At 47.1% G+C, this 19775-nt stretch overlaps 1 protein-coding gene across 1 annotated transcript; it reads right to left on the reverse strand.

The window, feature by feature from the left end:
- Positions 1 to 245: 245 nt before the first annotated feature.
- On the reverse strand, positions 246 to 5809 carry LOC141133662 (E3 ubiquitin-protein ligase TRIM39-like). The gene has a single exon (XM_073623158.1). It carries the CDS (start codon positions 5780 to 5782, stop codon positions 4214 to 4216), a length of 1569 nt encoding a protein of 522 aa, XP_073479259.1. The 5' UTR covers positions 5783 to 5809; the 3' UTR covers positions 246 to 4213.
- Between the last annotated feature and the right edge of the window lie 13966 nt (positions 5810 to 19775).

The following is a 19775-nucleotide window of genomic DNA, read 5'->3' on the forward strand; positions in this document are numbered from 1 at the left end:
ATGAGCCCTAAAGCTGGCCGAACATGGATGGAAATTCAGCCGGTTCAGCGGGGATCCGCTCAATGTCATTCCGTGTGCGGCCATCCCTGCTCAGCAGAAGTCAATCGTTAGAACGATTTCTATAAAAGGGGCGTGTTGTAAAATTTTTCTCAATCCCAACTGGCTTCCGCCATTGGTCAGTGTAAGTCGCCTATTTACAGTTCTGTGTTCCTTCAATTCTCACTGGTTTACAAAAAAAAACACAATTTAAAACTTACAAATATTTGTTATTTATTAGCTCAATACAGGTTCATGTTCTAGAATTAGAAGGAATTTTGTAAGTTCTGTTGTATTTGTATCCACTAATAATGATTTTCCTGTATTTTCAGCAAAAATATTATTTCGATAAACATTTGCGCAATTATCATGTGACTTAAATCTAAAAATCTAATAAATCAAAAACCTCAAAATCAGTGATACAATATTAAATCAGTAGTGATCCCATAGAATTCTATTGGTGATCCATTCTATGGGGACACATTATATTAGGATCCATTATAAAAGTGATATAATATATGATATAATAATGTAGATACACTTATCAATCATACATGATGACAGCGATATATAATGAAAAAGAACGATACCATCTTCAAACTTATTATATTCTTATTTCTACTACATATTGTAATCTTATTAGATAGATAGATAGATAGATAGATAGATAGATAGATAGATAGATAGATAGATAGATAGATAGATAGATAGATAGATAGATAGATAGATAGATTTGGTCTTAAAGGGCCAGTACACCTCCATCTGTGCCTCCCATAAGTCATGTTACACTCTGCGCTCTGTCTCAGGTCCAGCACTCTATACAATGTCCCATCTCACTATACATAATGATCATGTACTGGGAGGAGCCATAGGAAATAATGCCCCACCCCCTTCTGTAAGTAATGCAGCAGCCGTACACCCCCTATAGAGTCTCCATGTACATCCATACTCAGAGCCGGAGAAGTGTACACTGTTATATTGCAGTCTATAAATAACAGTAAGTACATCTCTCCAGGTAAACACTGCACCCCCAGATCAGTGCACCCCATCACCTCTTACCACTGAACATAGTCATAGTGACTGAGGAACATTTGGCCAGCCCAGAGGGGGGATAAAGAGACTCCACCCACTTTGTCCTTTCAGGGTAAAGTGGGAGGTTCTCTTGAAAACCCTCCAAACCCCCCTATATATTCTCCTTTGCTGTTCCCCAATATGTTGTTGCTCCATCAAAGCATTTACTAGGTTCCCAATTTCCCGGGTATGAGGGATCATGTGATTTTCTCCCAGCATACAATGCTCAGGCCTAAGCAGCCAATCACCAGGCTTGAATACTGTCACATGAGGGAGGGGGAGGGGTGACATTATCAATCCTGTGTAAGCTCTGACATATTCCAACATGGAACCCACATGGGGGGATGGAGAAGCAGAAGAGAGCAATATTGGGGAATATAAAGGGGTCGGGATGGGCCCTGAGTGGACAAGTGACAAAGTCTCTTTAAGACCATTTGGGGTCCCAAAAGAATGTGACATACTTGGGTCTCAAAAAAATAAATAAAGCCTCATATAGGATCCCTAGGTATTGAGACACACTTGGGGCCCCAGACAGACTTCTTTAGCACCCAAGGCAAAAAGTCAAAGTGTCCTCCCCCCATGAACTGTAAACTATAGCGGTATAGGTTGCAGGTTCTGCCATTTTTGTGCCCCCATCCCACTGAAGTACCCAAGTTGGCCACCTCTTCTGCAACTCTTTGGCTCGGCCCTGCCACCAGACCCTTGGAAATGTTTGGGGGCCCCGGGCAATGTTAGATTTTTCAGGCTTCCACACAATGTGACATATTTGGGCCCCCAGGGACTGGGGCATATTTGGGGAACCCTAGAGAATGTCACATACTTGTGTTCCCAAGCCATATGATATATTTGGGGCCCCTAGGCAATGTGATATTTTTCTGGCCTCCAGACAAAGTCATATACAGTATTTGGGCCCCCGGCTTCCTTTGTAGGCTTTCAGAAAGATAAAGTAACAGATTAACCCCATGTTGTCCTTTTCCCATAATACATCTCTTCTTATTCAGCGCGGTGATGCAGAGTGTGAGACCCGGAGCAACCAATCAGCAACCAATCAGATGGTGTGACTGTTAGCAACACTGTAATGTATATTGCTTTTCCTGTATGGGGTCTGGGCAGTTTATGGTGCAGACAGTTCAAAAAGCAGGTTCAGATGCAGAGAAAGGAGTGGGGTTTCTGTCCTCAATCTTTTCTTCTGTCTCAAGAGTGTATCATCAGGGGTCTGTATGGACCCCTGATATTTCACAAAAGCCCTCCATCCACAGGGCTGTTAAAAAATGTAAATAATAAAACAAAAATAAATTGTAAAAAACAAAAAAACATAATTAAGGGTTCCTTCCCAAAGGGACTCTGGCCGCATAAATTAGTAATTTGTTCATGCGGCTGAAGCCGTGTTCAGAGCCATACACCTGACCCCACACACCCATCCAGGTTGGGGGGTCCCTGTCAGGTAATGTACGGGGCCCCATGATTTCTAACAGCAGCCCTGATTGTGTTCTCCGGTCTCACCCTCTCTGGCTTCCCGTATATTCTACATATTACCAGCCTAATGTATGCCGTGTCTCTGTAAGGTATTGTCCTCTCTGGTGGGGAAGATGAGGGTGAGACCGGAGAACATGCTGCACAGCAATATACATCTCAGTGCTGATAACAGTGACACCAACACAATTATATTACTGATACATTCTATTAAAGTCTATGCCAAGCTAAGAAATGTTTTTTTTATAGTTTTGGATGGAGTGAGGGAGGATTAGAATCCCTGTTGGGTTTTTACTGCTATCTGGGGATTCCCCTCACTTCCTGTCCTGCTGACAACATTGTACCAGGCAGGAAGTGAGAGGAAATCAGCAAAGGGGACCCAGACATACATTTTTAGTAGAATAGGAGAAGGCTAGATCCCCAGTCAGATTTTATTATAATTGTGGAGAGCTCCCCTCACTTCCTGCTTGGTAAAATCTTGTCACCGGGACAGGAAGTGAGGAGAAATCTCTTTAATGGAGATCTGGATAGCAGTAAAAACCTGACAGGGGTTCTAATTCTCCCCACTCCATCCAAAACTAAGAAAAGAAAACATTATGGGTGGACATACACTTTAATGATACATCACATTTTATTGTCTTAGCAGTAAACCTCTAGATCCCTTCTTCATATATTTCCTCTGAGATTGTTACATTTCTTTTCATCTCTATTTAGTATAGATTGTATGGAATAGGAGGAGGAAAGAGAGGAGAGGTGACCCCATCCTATCCAATCACAGCGACCGTACTGCACCCCGCACAGAGTGACTGCATGTGGGGGAGGGGCAGAGAGTAGGGGGAGGGGCCAGAGGAGGAGATTGGTGATGTCACACACTGTCATAACTTTCTGTTTAATGATTACAATGAAAGTAATTGTCATGAGATAGATAGATAGATAGATAGATAGATAGATAGATAGATAGATAGATAGATAGATAGATAGATAGATAGATAGATAGATAGATAGATAGGCCACACCCCTCTTTACTGACAAATAGGAACATGTCATTCACTGTTACTCCAGTAACTGGAGAGATCTCCTACCCAATCACAGGGAGTGACAGAGGGAGAAATTTCACATTTAAAGCGGAGGTCCACCCTAAAGTGGAACTTCCGCTCATCGGATTCCTCGGATAGTCGCAGAATATCCACAGATACACACCCCCCCCCCCCCGTTGTGTTCTTGGAAACACACAGTTCCCAGAACACAATGGGGACCAGTGAAGACGCTCAGCGCGACTCGCGCATGCGCAGTAGGGAACCGGGCAGTGAAGCCGCAACGCATCACTTCCTGATTTCCTGACCGAGGATGGTGGTGAGGGCAGCCAAGAGACGAGCAAATGCTCATCTTCTGCTGCCGACATCGCTGGACCCTGGGACAGGTAAGTGTCCATTTATTAAAAGTCAGTAGCTGCAGTATTTGTAGCTGCTGGCTTTTAATATTTTTTTTTTTTAAGGTGGAACTCCGCTTTAACAAAAACCTGCAGGGCACTGACTGAAGTCCCACCCACTGCTTTATCCTAGTGGCTGAATATTCTACCAATCCCACTACCCATCCCTGTGACATCACCAGTCTCTGGGCGGAGTTCTCACTATTATTCCCTATTCCCCCCACAGATCTTTACACATCCTTTATATACATATATCCCAGCATGGAGGGGCTCAGTGAAGGTGGTGGTGAAGGTGTGGAGATGTCGGATCGGGTCACACAGATCATAAAAGGAGATCCGTCCGACCTCATAATCCAGATATATCCTGACTCTGTTACTGGAGATTTTGGTGGGTAAGGGGATCTTATTACTGTCATGTGTCACCTCATACCGATCACCAGTCCTCCACAAACCCCAGGACTTGTTATTACATCCAATCAGTGACTCCCCCCCTCTCCTCTCTATACTGGGGTAACACATCCCGACTATCCAGTCATCTGATCCCCTGACATCCACTTCCCAGTAATGTCTCCCAGAGGAGAAACTCCGACTGCTCATCACCTGATAATAACCCTGAAATCTCTCTGGTGTTTTTGGATGATTCTGGTTTCTATCTGACTTGGATACAGTTTTCCTGTCATCTGATATATGGAGATTATTATCAGCTGTGTTTACATCCAGTAATATGTCTGCAGCTCCCTGTATATAGAAGGATACATTTACCTCTGTTATTATATCAGATAAACCTGTGTGTAAGACCTCAGCCACATCCAGACCCCCTCCATCATGGAGGAGCTTCTCATGTCTCTCTCTGTCCTCATTATCTCCATCCTCAGTATCACACAAGTCACCTGTGTCTGATTCCTGTAAGACAGTCAGTGGATCCGTCATGTTACACAGCTCCTCAATGTGACGCATCTTCCTGGACAGCTCCTCCTTCTTTATTTCCAGATCCCGGATGGAGATGGAGATCCGCTCTGCCCTCCCGGAGATTTCCCTCAGGATTCTCTTCTCCAGGTCTTCCAGACGTCTCCTGAGATCTCTAAACAGGACAGTGACTCTCTCGGTGTCACCAGATGCTTTTTCTTCTACTTTCCTCCTGTGTTCCTGCAGACTCTGGACTCTTTCCTCCGTCTCCTCTCTCTTTGTCAGAAGTTTCTGCAGAAAATTCCTCAGTGTCTCCTTCTTCTTCTCAGAAGCCTCATCCAGCATCTCCACCTGGTGTCCTCGATGTTCTCCAGCCAAACTACAGGACACACAGATACAGATATCATCCTCAGTGCAGTAATACTCCAGGATCTTCTTATGGACGGAGCATTTCCTGCTCTCCATGGACAAGGTGGGGTCACATAAGACATGTTTTGGAGACTTTTTGTGGACTTTGAGGTGTTTATCACACAGAGAAACCTCACAGTGCAGACAGGATCTAACAGCAGGTACAGGATAGTCCACACAGTGAGTACAGAAGACCCCGGACTCCTCCTGATCTGGCTGAGCAGACAGGAAATTCTCCACTATGTTACGTAGTGTTATGTTCCTCTGCAGTGCAGACCGATCCTGAAACTTCTCTCTACATTCAGGACAGGAATATCCTCCAGACCCCCCCTGTGTACCCAGCACACGATCAATACAGACTCGGCAGAAGTTGTGTCCACATCTCAGGTTTACAGGATCTGTATAAATGTTCAGACAGACGGAACACTCCAGCTCAGCTCTCAGGTTAGCAGACGCCATCGCTGACAGCAGAAGAGAGAAATGACAGTGAAAGTCTCTGACACCAGAGAGGAATGCAGTTGGGAGGGGTCACATCCTCCTACACAGGGTGAGGCTGATCCAGATCAGTATTAACCACTTAAGGACCGAGCCTCTTTTTGAGATGTGCTGTTTACAAGTTAAAAAATTTTTTTTGCTAGAAAATTATTTAGAACCCACAAACATTATACATTTTCTTTTCTAACACCCTAGAGAATAAAATGGCAGTCGTTGCAATACTTTCTGTCACACCGTATTTGCGCAGTGGTCTTACAAGCGCACTTTTTTTCAAAAAAATACACTTTTTTGAATTAAAAAATAAGACAACAGTAAAGTTAGCCCATTTTTTTTTATATTGTGAAAGATAATGTTTCGCCAATTGTTACATACAATTGTAGAGTTTATGAGGGAAAAGACAGTGAAGTGGAGCACCCCGGAAGCCTAGACTACATGGGGAGCAGTGGAAAAATAGTGTAGGACTTGGTGTCACTTTTGTTCCATAAGGGGTACCTTTTGTACATGGACAACTTTTATGCAAGCGTGCAACTTTTTAGATACTTATTCAATCTTGGAATTGGCTGCTGTGGCACCATGTGACCTAATCACAGGGGCGCCCACCAATGACTCTTTAACACCCCACTTAGAAAGGGGGAGGAAGCCTGCTTGTGCAATGGAGAGCTTCTTGCAGTGAAGTGGAAGGACAAAAGGGATGTAATCATCCTGTCTTCCATTCACGCAGACACGACAGTTCAAATTTGCACGGCATCTGGTTTAGTTGAAAAGCCTCTCTGTGTCCACGACTATAACCTTAAAGTCTTATTAAACCCTTGTTTTTTTACATTAAAATAACAAACATGTCATACTTACCTGCTCTGTGCAGTGGTTTTGCACAGAGCAGCCCGGATCCTCCATTTTTAATTGTCTCACTGTCTATGATTGACAGCAGCGGGAGCCAATGGCTTCTGCTGCTGCCAAAAGCCAATCAGTAGTAAGAGTCCCCGGAGAGCCAAGGTTCTCATGGACATCACTGGATCGAGAGGGGGCTCAGGTAACTATTGGGGGTGTTGCTGCACATAGAAGGCTTTTTAACTTCATGCATAGAATACATGAAGATTAAGAACCTTGTGCCTTTATAACCACTTTAACATGGGAGAAATGGACTTCAACAGCCAAATGATGAAGCTGTACTTTGTTTCCCGCAAAGCCAGACGCTAGTACAAAAAAGTGTCTAATTATTTATTTGAATTGGCTTTATATAATGCTTTTGTGCTTTACAAAGCGTCAGGAAGAAGTGGATTCTTCCTAAAATTTCAGGAAGAGGTCATCAAAGCCAGTTTGTAGTCAGAAGGTGCATTGGCCCAAACCCCAAATACAGATGCAGTTAGCCGGCTGCATGAGAAGAATTTTCCTGATGTCCTCCTTGGTTCCCCCGACCCAAAAGAAGATCAGTCGTGTCTGTAGCAGATGCGGAGTAAGACAAGACACCCGTCCCTCCTGTCCTGGCCAACCTAGTCTCTGCATCAAGGACTGCTTCCATCGCTACCACACACTAGTGGAGTATTAGTATAGGGTACAGCACGGCACAGTCTAGGGCACACAATTCACACACAAGGGTCTCAAAAGATGTTAGAGAGTCAGAAAACTGTCTATCGCACTTTGAGAGACCCTAAAATCAATAGCTGAGAAGTTTACGGTTACAGTTCTAAAAAGTTACAAAAACAGTTAAAATATAAGTAAATAAAAATGAAAAAGTGAAAAAATAAAAATAAAAAAAGTTGTTTTTTTATTGAGTTACCGTATATACTCAAGTATAAGTCGATCCAAATATAAGCCGAGGCACCTACTTTTACCACAAAAAATGTGAAAACTTATTGACTCGAGTATAAGCCAAGGGTGAGAAATGCAGCCGCTACTGTAAGTGGAAAAAGAGGGTCAATAATGCCCATCTGCAGCTGCATGCCTCACTGTGTCCATTGCATACCTCCCTGTGTCCATTGCAGCCTCCCTGTGTCCATTGCAGCCTCCCTGTGTCCATTGCAGCCTCCCTGTGTCCATTGCAGCCTCCCTGTGACCATTGCAGCCTCCCTGTGACCATTGCATGCCTCCCTGTGTCCATTGCCCTGTGTCCATGCTTTCCCTGTGTCCATTGCCTCCCTGTGCCGATCTGCCTGCCTAATCAGCCCATGTCATGCAGTCAGACGGCGGCCATCCAGTGTACAAAAGCCGCGCCTCCTCCTAGTCCTCGCTTGTGATAGCTGGAACACTCAGTTTCCCAGCAGTCAGTGTTCAGTGTTCCGCCTATCACAGACATCCTCTCATCCTTATCCGTAGGATGAGGACGAGAGGACGTCCGTGATAGGCAGAACACTGAACACTGACTCACTGCTGGGAAACTGAGTGTTCCCCTATCATGGACGAGGAGGAGGCGCTGCTTTTGTACACTGGTCGGCTGCCGTCTGAGCATGACATGGGCTGATCAGGTATGCAGAGATGGCAGTGACTCGAGTATAAGCCGAGGGGGGCACTTTCAGCACAAAAAAATGTGCTGAAAATCTCGGCTTATACTCGAGTATATACGGTAATGTTATTTCATCACTGTGTGTTATTGTTAACCGTTGTTATTTTCTTTGCTGGAACACCAATCAGCTGCAGCACTGATCTGTTTATTCTGACAGCAGCAGTGTGATGTTCTCAGAATACATACATCAGTGTCTGCAGCTCTGCAGGAGGAGATTTCTCATCCGCACTTAAAAATAAAAACATGTATGCCCAAGCATGAGGGGTCTGGGGTGGTCAGTGCGAGGATCGCTCCTATGCTTCAGGATATCATTTTTTCACTTTTCTTCGGGCAGAGATTTCTCCATCCACATTGATTGATTTAAATAGAGGGAATCTATTGGTTCCTTTTTTAATTCAGCCCATGGGCTGAAAGAAAAAAAGAACATTACATGTATGCCCAACATTAGAAGTGGGTGGATCTAGGGTAAGGTGACCAGACGTCCCCGTTTTCCGGGGACAGTCCCCGTTTTCCGACTATGATCCCCGGACCCCGTTTGTCCCCGGTTTTGCCGGTCGGCATTTGGACAGCCAGGCTGCAGCAGTTTCCCGATGGATGGGGGCGTTTCCCCGATGGACAGGGGCGTTTCCCGGTGGACGGGGGCGTTGCCCCAAGAGGTAGCACATGCAGAGCTATGTAGAATGACTGTAGAGGAGGAGCTAGAGCGGCTCCAGCCTGCCTATTCTGTGCTAGTGTAGTTAGTAGCCGTCACTCCTCCTCAGCTGAAAAATCCATCACGTGACTCTTCCAGCATCCCGCCCCTCTCCTCCTACCTCTGCTCCCTCCTCCAATCGTCCTCCTGGCAGCATAGAGGAGAGGACAGAGTACAGCGTTCCTCCCCTTCCCTCCGGTCCTGCAAGGCACTATGGGAATTGTAGGCAAGAAGTAGTACAGAGTGAATGGCCACAAGCAGGTGAGTTTTTATGCTAGCAGCTAACATAATAACATTTTTCTCCTTCACTGGTGGGCACTGACAGGCAGCACTCATGTGGCACTATATATATCTATATAAATATATATATATAGCTATAGATATATAGATATATATCTTTATATATATCTATATATCTTTATATCTATATAGATATATATCTATATATATATATCTATATATATATCTATATATATATATATATATAGATATATATATAGATATATATATATATATCTCTCTATATATATATATATATATATCTATATATATAGATATATAAAATATGCAATTGATTATATATAAAAAAAAAAAATCAAATATATGCGATAGTTTTCTTGAATGTATGCGCTGTAATATGTTTCCCCACTAATTCAGGGTACTTTGTCACAGTAAGACCCCTTTCCCACCGAGCCGCCTATAGCGTCGGCGGTAAAACGCCGCTATTTTTAGCGGTGTTTTACCGTCGGATTTGCGGCACTTTGCCGCGCATTTCGGCTGCTAGCGGGGCGCCTTTACCCCTCGCTAGGGGCCGAGAAAGGGTTAAAACCGCCCGTAATGCGCCGCAATAGCGGCGTTTTGCCGGCGGTATTCCAGCGCTGCCCCATTGATTTCAATGGGGAGCAGCGGTGGAGGAGCGGTAAACACACCGCTCCTTCACCGCTCCAAAGAAGCTGCTGACAGGACTTTTCCTGACGTTCTGCCAGCGCACCCCTCCGGTGCGAAAGCCCTCGGGCTTTCACACTGGAAACAATAGAGCAGCTGTTTGAGGGCGGATTGCAGGCGCTATTTTTAACGCTATAGCGCCTGCAAAACGCCCTCGTGTGAAAGGGGTCTTAGTGGGCTTAGCACTATATGACCATATAGTGTGACCAAACCCCCGTATTTTTTTGAATATGTTCAGGTGTTTTTAACTAGCCTTGTAGGATATGTCATTCTTGAATGTGTGCGCTGTAATCTGTTTTGTACTGTTTGTAGGTCTTATAGCAGCACCATCTTGAATTTAAACGCATTGTAGGGTGTGCCCCCCAAATATGTTTTTGTATATGTGATAGTCAATCGTGCAAAAATCATACAATTATAGTCAAATTAGAGCTGTGTATATCAAAACAGTCCAAAAAAACTATATTCATGAATCCAATGAAACATACAGGAGCTCAGTCCACAAATGACATCTGCTGTAAGGCTGCTTTCATGCTGGGGCGGCGTTGGCGGTAAAGCGCCGCTATTTTTAGCGGCACTTTACCGTACATTTGTAGTCTTATAACAGTTAGCTATTAATATTTTATTATTTATGTTCGAAGGTATCCTACGTGTTGTTACCATGCAATCTTTTACTCTTCTGAATTGTTAATTTATTGTTCATTGTTATTGTTGAACCAAAATTCTTTGGCAAGAATAAAATACAAAATATGCATTGAAAAGTTTTATCTCCATCTTATCTTCTTAACATTTGGTAGTCCTATCCCAAAAAATTCTAAGAATATATATTTTTTTTTTTATCTCATGGACGAAATGTGAGAAATAACGTATATATCATATAATCCTTCCATAAACATATACCACATACACTGCATATATAATTTGAGGAATATATGCTTATAAAATCGTTTACCATTTGCCAAAAAAAAAAATGTCCCCGGATTTCATTTTGAAAATCTGGTCACCTTAATCTAGGGTTGTAGATTCTAATGGTGGGCATACCACACACTTTGTTTCTCGTAGAGATTTCTGCATCCACGCTAATTGATGCAAATGGAGGAATCTGTTAGGTCCTTTTTTTATTATGTATGCCCAGCATTAGGAGTGGGGCAGAAACTCCTAATGCTGGCCATACATGTAATGTTCCTAGGGGCCCTAAAATGGCAGCACATTTAAAACCTGAAAGACCCCTTTTTGGAAAGTAGACACTCCAAGGTATTTGCTTAGAGGCATTATAAGTATTTTGCAGATCTCATTTGTTGTCACAAGTTTTTGGAAAATGAGGAAAGAAAATGAAAATTTATTTTTTATTTTCTTTTTTCATTTTTCAAAACCTGGTGACAAAAAAATGAGATCGGCAAAATACTGTCTAATTTCCAAAAAGGGATCATTTTGGGGGTCTAATTTCCAAAAAGGGGTCATTTTGGGGGTGTTTGCATTATTCTGGCATTTTAGGGCCTCCAAAATTGTGATAGGCAGGAAGGAAGCGAGATGAGGAAATTATTCCCTTTTAAAGCCTGAAGGTAGTCATTTGATTTTGGGGGCCTCTAGGTGCCTAGGCTGTCAAAAAGTCTCCCCATACTCAGGAGACATAGGAGAATGTATTTTGGGGTGTAATTCCACATGTACCCATGGCATGTGTGAGAAATATCTCATTAAAATGACACTTTGTTTAAAGCAAAAAGAATGTATAGGCATTTTCCAAAAACTTGTGCTAAAAAAAAAAAAAAGAAAATCTTCCATGGACTCGCCATGCCTCTTGGCAAATTCCTTGGGGTGTATACTTTCCAAAAAGTGGTCAGTTTTGGGGGGGGGGGGGGTGTTTGTACTTTACTACCATTTTAGTACCTCAAGAAAGTCAAAGCTGTGTAAATTCCAGTATATATAGCATAGTCTGTAGACACTATAGCTTTCACACAAACCAATTATTATACACTTATTGGTATTTTATTTTTTACCATAGACATGTAGCAGAATACATTTTTATTCCATCACAGTGACAGTATGTGGGGGAGGGGCAGAGAGTGTGGGGGGGGGGGGTGGCAGGAGGACATGACTGCTGAGGTGCAATGAGCCCAGGTCCCATACCATAACATTTCCATAGCCAACTATTAAGACCTTACCCCTTCTTCCCATCCAATAAAGACCACTTACAACCATTAATGTTGGAAAGGGCAAGGCCACAGCTTTTATTAACTCAAATACATAACATTAACATTTTAACAGTGCCAGTCACAGTTGCACTGTGAGCACACAATTCCAAATGAGAGAGGGAGATGAAGGAGGGGCCTGTCCTTACCGTAAGTGCCGGACCGGCCGTCTATCTCCCAATTACCATCAAGAGCATACCTATTAAGCCATGTTTGCTGGCAAGGTCACCAAAACCGCAGCAAGCTGTGACATACCAACCAGAAATAGGGCGGGAGGGTGGGCAGCTCTTCCAATTCTGCTTCCGAAAAGGCCCAGAATCCCCTGGGGTGCCAAACTAGTGAGCTCAGGCCCAACCCCGTCCCGTCCTGCACCAATCCCCAGTGACCCCATTAGTCACCTTACTCCGCACTGGCCATGCCCCCATCAGTCAGGGCTCTCTTTCCCAAAGGGTTCAAGAGGCCTTCATGACTGCTGAGGTGCAATGAGCCCAGGTCCCATACCATAACATTTCCATAGCCAACTTTTAAGACCTTACCCCTTCTTCCCATCCAATAAAGACCACTTACAACCATTAATGTTGGAAAGGGCAAGGCCACAGCTTTTATTAACTCAAATACATAACATTAACATTTTAACAGTGCTGGTCACAGTTGCACTGTGAGCACACAATTCCAAATGAGAAAGGGAGATGAAGGAGGGGCCTGTCCTTACCATAAATGCTGAACCGGCCGTCTATCTCCCAATTACCATCAAGGGCATACATATTAAGCCATGTTTGCTGGCAAGGTCACCAAAACCGCCACCTGCCTGTCAGTAAGCTACTGATGGGCGCCCCACCACAGCCAGCGCTTGTTCCACACCCCGCTGAAAGCCCAGATTAAAGATGTCCAGACCGATATCATTGAGATGGACTCCATCCCTTTTCAGCAAGTCATTATTATCACCTTCTAGATCTTTGTGGTGGACCACAACCCCCCCGATCCGACGGACGAACTTAGCCACTTGGGCATTGACTTTCCGACGAAAGTGTTCCAGACAGGGGCCAGGGACATCTCGCGCCCATATTGAGCGAGGAACAATTTCTGACAAAACGAACATCAGGTTGGTAAAGACCGCGTAGCACTGGGCAATGTCGCTTTTGATAGCTGAAATGAGATCCACAGATCGCGTGTAGCCAACATCATTCCCACCAGCGTGAACAACCAGGATGATGTGACCAGAAACATGGGCGCGGAGCTGCCGACATTCCGGAAGGACCTGAGGCCAACGCAACCCGCGTAACCCAAGCCAGCAAACTCTTGCAGCATTGGATGAGAAGCCCAAGTTTCTACCGTAGTTTCAGGACTCTGTACGGTGAGCGGCCCAGTAGATGAATGAATCACCCAGTATCCATATTTGAGCCGGGGGGGAACATGAAAATTAACACAAAAGATGTGGGCGGACATACAATGAAAAGCGAGATGATTCCCATCTACCCAGTCGCTGAAGTTCCGTATCGGAAAACCCCAAACCAGAAGCGGCGGTTGCAGCGCCGATACGAAACGAGTGGGTCAAGAAATCTCCCGCAGGGAGGCCTAAAGCCTCAAGACAACGGTGGAAAACCCTTAGAGATTGAAACCGACTCAGAGAGGAGGAATCAGCGTGAACGAAAAACGTGGGAGACGAGGGGCGTGCGGCCACAAATGGAAGGGCCAGTGACACCGGGCAAAATGGGCCACCGCAATGATGCAGGACTACACGGCGGCCCCTGCCGAAACTGTCGGTCTTGGATGTTCGCAACAAAACCATCACACTACGTTCCGACAAAGAAACGTCCTCCCACTGGATGCCCCCCGGGGACAACCTGGATTTGGAAACTAATTCGCCGATGCGAAATGCCCCAAAGAACGCCCACGAAAAGGCCAACCGGAAAAGAAGGGTCTCAAACCCCGATGAGCACACCTCCGGCAACAAGGACAGAATACCCGAGAGGATCTGGATAGAAATAGGGCGCCTGGCGTCAGGAGAATGGGTGAACCGTTTCAAACCCCGCAACACCCGCCAGACCGGGAAAGCTTTGGTGACATCCTCCCACCCCAGGAGTTGGAACCAGAAGGACAACGCCGACATGGCAGAGGAAACGGTAGAACCTGAAACACCCTTTTCCTGCAAAGAAACTAGGTAGGCAAATAAAGCCAAACGTCTGTCATCTGAAGAAGAAATGGTAAACTCACCGCCTGACGCTTGGGACCACTCGTGCCAGACCCGACAGTACGACGCCCACGTCCGCGGAGAAAGCGACGACCGTAGAAGCTCTAACAAGCCCTGGAAACGATGTTTCATAAGTGGGACGGACAGTGGAGGCCCTCCAGAGAAGCCGACGGAGCCAGGAAGTGAAAACGAAGGAACTGTTATGGGAAAGAGCATCAGCAATATCATTAGAGACTCCCGGAACATGTCTGGCCCTAACATAAATGTTAAAATGCAAACATTTTAGGACTAAAAAGTGCAGCAGCCAAACAACTGGAGGGGAACTGGCCGACTGCTTGTTCACTACCTGCACCACGCTCATGTTGTCCGACCAGAAGACTACCTGATGATTGCGCAACCATTCACCCCAGAGCTCAACAGCAACAATGATCGGAAAAAGCTCCAGAAGGGTGAGGTTGCGCAACAAGTCCATGCGGGCCCATGAGGCCGGCCAACATTCAGCAGACCACTCCCCTTGAAAGAAAGCGCCGAAACCACAGGAGCCTGCAGCATCGGTATATAACTCCAGCTGTGGGTTCGGCACTTCCTCCCACAACCAACAAGACTGTCCATTGTAAGATTGCAAAAAGGATAGCCAAATCCCCAAGTCGTCCCGCATGGGCTTGGTAATCCGGACATAGTGGTGAGGGGCCGTAACGCCCTTCGTGGTCCATGACAGGTGCCTGCAAAAGGCTCTCCCCATACGTATGACCATACAGGCGAAGACCAAGTGACCCAGCAACGACTGTAGCTGCTTCAACTGCAGTTTTTTTGCCCCTTTTGCCAAGCGAACCAATGAGAGAAGCCTGGTTAGCTTGTCACTAGGCAGCCGAAAAACCATCACCACCGTGTCTATCTCTATCCCTAGAAACGCCAAAAACGTTACGGGACCCTCGGTTTTGTCAGTGGACAGTGGGACGGCGAAACGCCGGCAAGTATCCTGAAAAACAGAGAGGAGGCATTGACACTGCCCACTGCCCGCTGGGCCTACGAAGAAGAAGTCATCTAGGTAGTGTAGAAGGGACTGAAAACCAGCCTCCTGGGCGACTACCCATTCGAGGAAGCTGCTAAATTGCTCAAAGAAATAACACAAAATGGCGCAACCCATGGGAAGGCACATGTCGAAGAAATTGCTTCCTTTGAAGTAGCAACCCAGGAGATGGAAACAGTCTGGGTGGACCGGGAGAAGGCGAAAAGTGGACTCAATGTCCGCCTTTGCCAGCAGAGCGGACTGACCCGCCGACCTAACGAGGTGGAGCGCCTTATCGAAAGACGCGTAATGTACCCTGGATTCCTCCCTATCGATGCCGTCGTTCACTGAGGAGCCAGAAGGGTAGGATAAGTGATGAATAAGGTGGAATTTACCCCCTGCCTTTTTTGGGACCACACCGAGGGGAGACACCCTCAGGTTGTGGAAAAGGGGGAGATCGAAGGGGCCCGCCATGCGCCCCAGTTCTAACTCCTTCTGAAGCTTCTCGGCCATGACGGATTCGAATTCCACTGCTGATTTTAAATTTGGAGACATGGTCGGGGCGTCCGATGGGGAAAAAGGGATCCAGAAACCACGGTCCAGGCCATCCTTCAGGATCAGGGCCTCCCTATGAGGGGGTACCGGTCTAGCCAGGGAAGCATCTCTAAGACGTTCAACGGCGTCCTCCAGTTTAGGAAGGTCAGTCTTGGCTCCAGTTCTGGGAAGCGGCTTTTTACCTCTCCGGAAGCACCGGCTGGCGGGGTGTGCGCCCCCACAACTGGAGCACTCATGCCGGAAGCGACAGGCGGAGTACCACTTGCAGTGGCTTTCATTGAAAAGCCAGCAGATACCCTTTTTTGAAGCGGCCGACGCTCCGGATTGAGAAGCGTCGACCGCGGACTGAAAGGACGAAGGCCTGTGGGGGCACATAAGCAGCAACCACAGGCTACCATCCTGACAATTGAAGCTCCTTACGTGCCGCCATTTTTTGGCGAAATTGGGTGTCATAATTGAACCAACACTGACCCCCGTAAACCTTGTACGCACCCCAAATGAGATCTAGATAACAAAACAGCGAAGTTGCCAACTCCGGGAACTGCTCGCAGAGCACTCCCGCGTAGGCGCAGAACCCTTGCAGCCAGTTCCCAAAAGTCGAGATTTGTCGATCGTCTCCCTATACGGCGGCACGAGGGCGAGGAAATCGACGAATTTGCGTCGCCATATCTTTTCTTTCATCTCCTCTGTTAGGTGGGTACCAGTGGGCGCAACCGCCCACAAAGCACCACAGGAAGCGGAGGTGGGGTTGGGCGCCGAGCCTGAAACTCCCATACTGGAAAGAACTGATTTGACGACCGACGCTATGCGGTCTTCTGGACCCGATATGGAAGCATCAGCTGACCTACCCCAAATCAATTCACAGTCATACTCACTGTTTCGCGGATGCATCACCGATGATGGACGACCAGCCGCCGGGCCCGGCGGAGAATCCAATTCCGAAATGACTCTGGAAGGCTGGAGACTGAGGCGGCCAGCACCTTGAAAACCAGGAAGGCTGTGTTCCGCAGGACTGTCCCGACCTACCGAGAGATCCAGGGACGGGGGTCCAACCACCGACCCGGAAGAGTCCCCCTGGCCAAGGGCAGCGGCTGAGCAACGACATGAACATCTACCGGCTCCAGCTGGCTGATCCGGGGCAGGTGCTGCCACCAGACCGGGTCTGGAGCCGAAATCTCCCGCCCTGCTGGGCGCAAGGAGACGAGGCCGGGTAACCGTGGCAGGCATCCCACTAGGGCCTCCGGCCTGGCCAGGCGCGTAGGGGAGCGTAAGCCCAAGCGATGGGATGGAGGTCAAAGACGAACGACCATCCTCCGCCCTGCCTGGCGTGGGAGGATGTCGGTGGACACGGCGTGGAGGAGGAGGGATCACGAGCGCCGACTGAACCTCGCCCGCCCTTCTAGGCGCAGAGGGGCCATACCCTGCCCGGGACGCAACACCTAAATGAAAAGCTGGGGGATGGAACCGATCCCCTGCCTGTTCGGGTGCAGGAGGAGTCCCTATCTGTGAGCCATACTCGCGGGATGGCCTAGGGGCCGGCTGTGCTCCCGCCCTGGAGGGCGCAGGGAGAGACTGTACCGGCCTGGAGGCAGTAACTGTGCTGCCATGGACACTGCGACCCCCCGCCCTGTCGGGCGCTGAGAGATGCTGCACACAATGAAATTTTGGGGCCAGATATGCTGCAGCATACAAATCTCCCACCCAGCCTGGCGCAGGGAGCGAACTGTCCACCAGGGGGAGCCGAGCCGGGTCCAAGTCCGCGAGCGGGGACATTGAGAGGAGGCCCGAGGCGCAGCCTTAGCGATGGGGGAGGGGGGCCCAACGGACGCGGGCAGTGGCGCCACGCTTCCCCGCCGGGGAAGCCCTGACACCTGCAGCCACGGAGGGAGCGGAGGGGTAAGAAGGAGGGGGGATGCTATAAGAGGCCGCGGAGGGGCTGGGACTCAGGCGGGAAGGCGGGCGGGCACGTCTGCGGGTCCTATGCCTAGGGATATCCTGAGGGGGATCGGAGGGAGGGACAGGGGAAGGCACCTCAGGGGACAGGAGGGCAAAGAGCCAGTCAGCCTGACCCTGGAGAGCCAGCTCACGGACCTTGGCTAGGAGGCGATCCGTGTCCATGGTTGGAGATACAGGGTCAGGTCCGAGCTCTTCCAATTCTGCTTCCGAAAAGGCCCAGAATCCCCTGGGGTGCCAAACTAGTGAACTCAGGCCCAACCCGTCCCGTCCTGCACCAATCCCCAGTGACCCCATTAGTCAACTTACTCCGCCCTGGCCACGCCCCCATCAGTCAGGGCTCTCTTTCCCAAAGGGTTCAAGAGGCCTTCATTGCTGATGCCATGCTCTGTGATACTTTTTTTGATTAACAATTACAGAGAAAGTAATTGTCATTTGATAGATAGATAGATAGATAGATAGATAGATAGATAGATAGATAGATAGATAGATAGATAGATAGATAGATAGATAGATAGATAGATAGATAGATAGATAGATAGATAGATAGATAGATAGATAATTATATAGATAGGCCACAGCCCTCCTTACTAACAAATAAGAACATATCATTCATGTAACTGGAGAGATCTCCTACCCAACTACAAAGGGGGACAGAGGGAGAAATCTCACATGCAAGAAAAACCTGCAGGGCACTGACTGAAGTCCCACCCACTGCCTTATCCTATTGGCTGAATATTCAACCAATCCTACCCATCCCTGTAACATCACCAGTCTCTGGGCGAAGTTCTCACATCTGTCAAATCTCCCCACTTTATAAACCTTTCCATACACCTAACCCAGCATGGAGGGGCTCAGAGAAGATGTGGAGGTGTCGGATCAGGTCACACAGATCATCCATGTGATCCCCGACATCAACTTCCCAGTAATTTCTCCCCAAGGAGAAACTCCGACTGCTCAACACCTGAGAATAATCCTGAAATCTCTCTGGTGTTTCTGGACGATTCTGTTTTCTATCTAACCTGGATACAGTTTTCCTGTCATCTGATATATGGAGTTTATTATTAGCTGTGTTTACATCCAGTAATATGTCTGCAGCTCTCTGTATATAGAAGGATACATTTACCTCTGTTATTATATCAGATAATGTGTGTAATGTGTGTGATATCCCATCCACATCCAGACCCCCTCCATCATGGAGGAGCTCCTCATGTCTCTCTCTGTCCTCATTATCTCCATCCTCAGTATCACACAAGTCACCTGTGTATGATTCCTGTAAGACAGTCAGTGGATCCGTCATGTTACACAGCTCCTCAATGTGACGCATCTTCCTGGACAGATCCTCCTTCTTTATTTCCAGATCCCGGATGAAGATGGAGATCCGCTCTGCCCTCCCGGAGATTTCCCTCAGGACTCTCTTCCCCAGGTCTTCCAGATGTCTCCGGAGATCTCTAAACAGGGCAGTGAGTTTCTCTGTGTCACCAGCTGCTTTTTCTTCTACTTTCCTCCTGTGTTCCTGCAGACTCTGGACTCTTTCCTCTGTCTCCTCTCTCTTTGTCAGAAGTTTCTGCAGAACATTTCTCCACCTGGTGTCCTCAATGTTATCCAGCCAAACTGCAAGACACACAGATACAGGTCTCATCCTCAGTGCAGTAATACTCCAGGATCTTCTTATGGACGGAGCATTTCCTGCTCTCTATGGACAAGGTGGGGTCAGTTAAGACGTGTTCTGGGGACTTTTTTGTGGACTCTTATGTTTTTATCACACAGAGAAACCTCATAGAGCAGACAGGATCTAACAGCAGGTACAGGAGAGTCCACACAGTGAATACACAGTGATCTGGCTGAGCAGACAGGAAATTCTCCACTATGTTACGTAGTGTTATGTTCCTCAGCAGTGCAGGCCCATCCTGAAACTTCTCTCTGA

Source organism: Aquarana catesbeiana, linkage group LG03 (assembly GCF_042186555.1).
Source record: "Aquarana catesbeiana isolate 2022-GZ linkage group LG03, ASM4218655v1, whole genome shotgun sequence".
NCBI classification, from domain to species: Eukaryota; Metazoa; Chordata; class Amphibia; order Anura; family Ranidae; genus Aquarana; species Aquarana catesbeiana.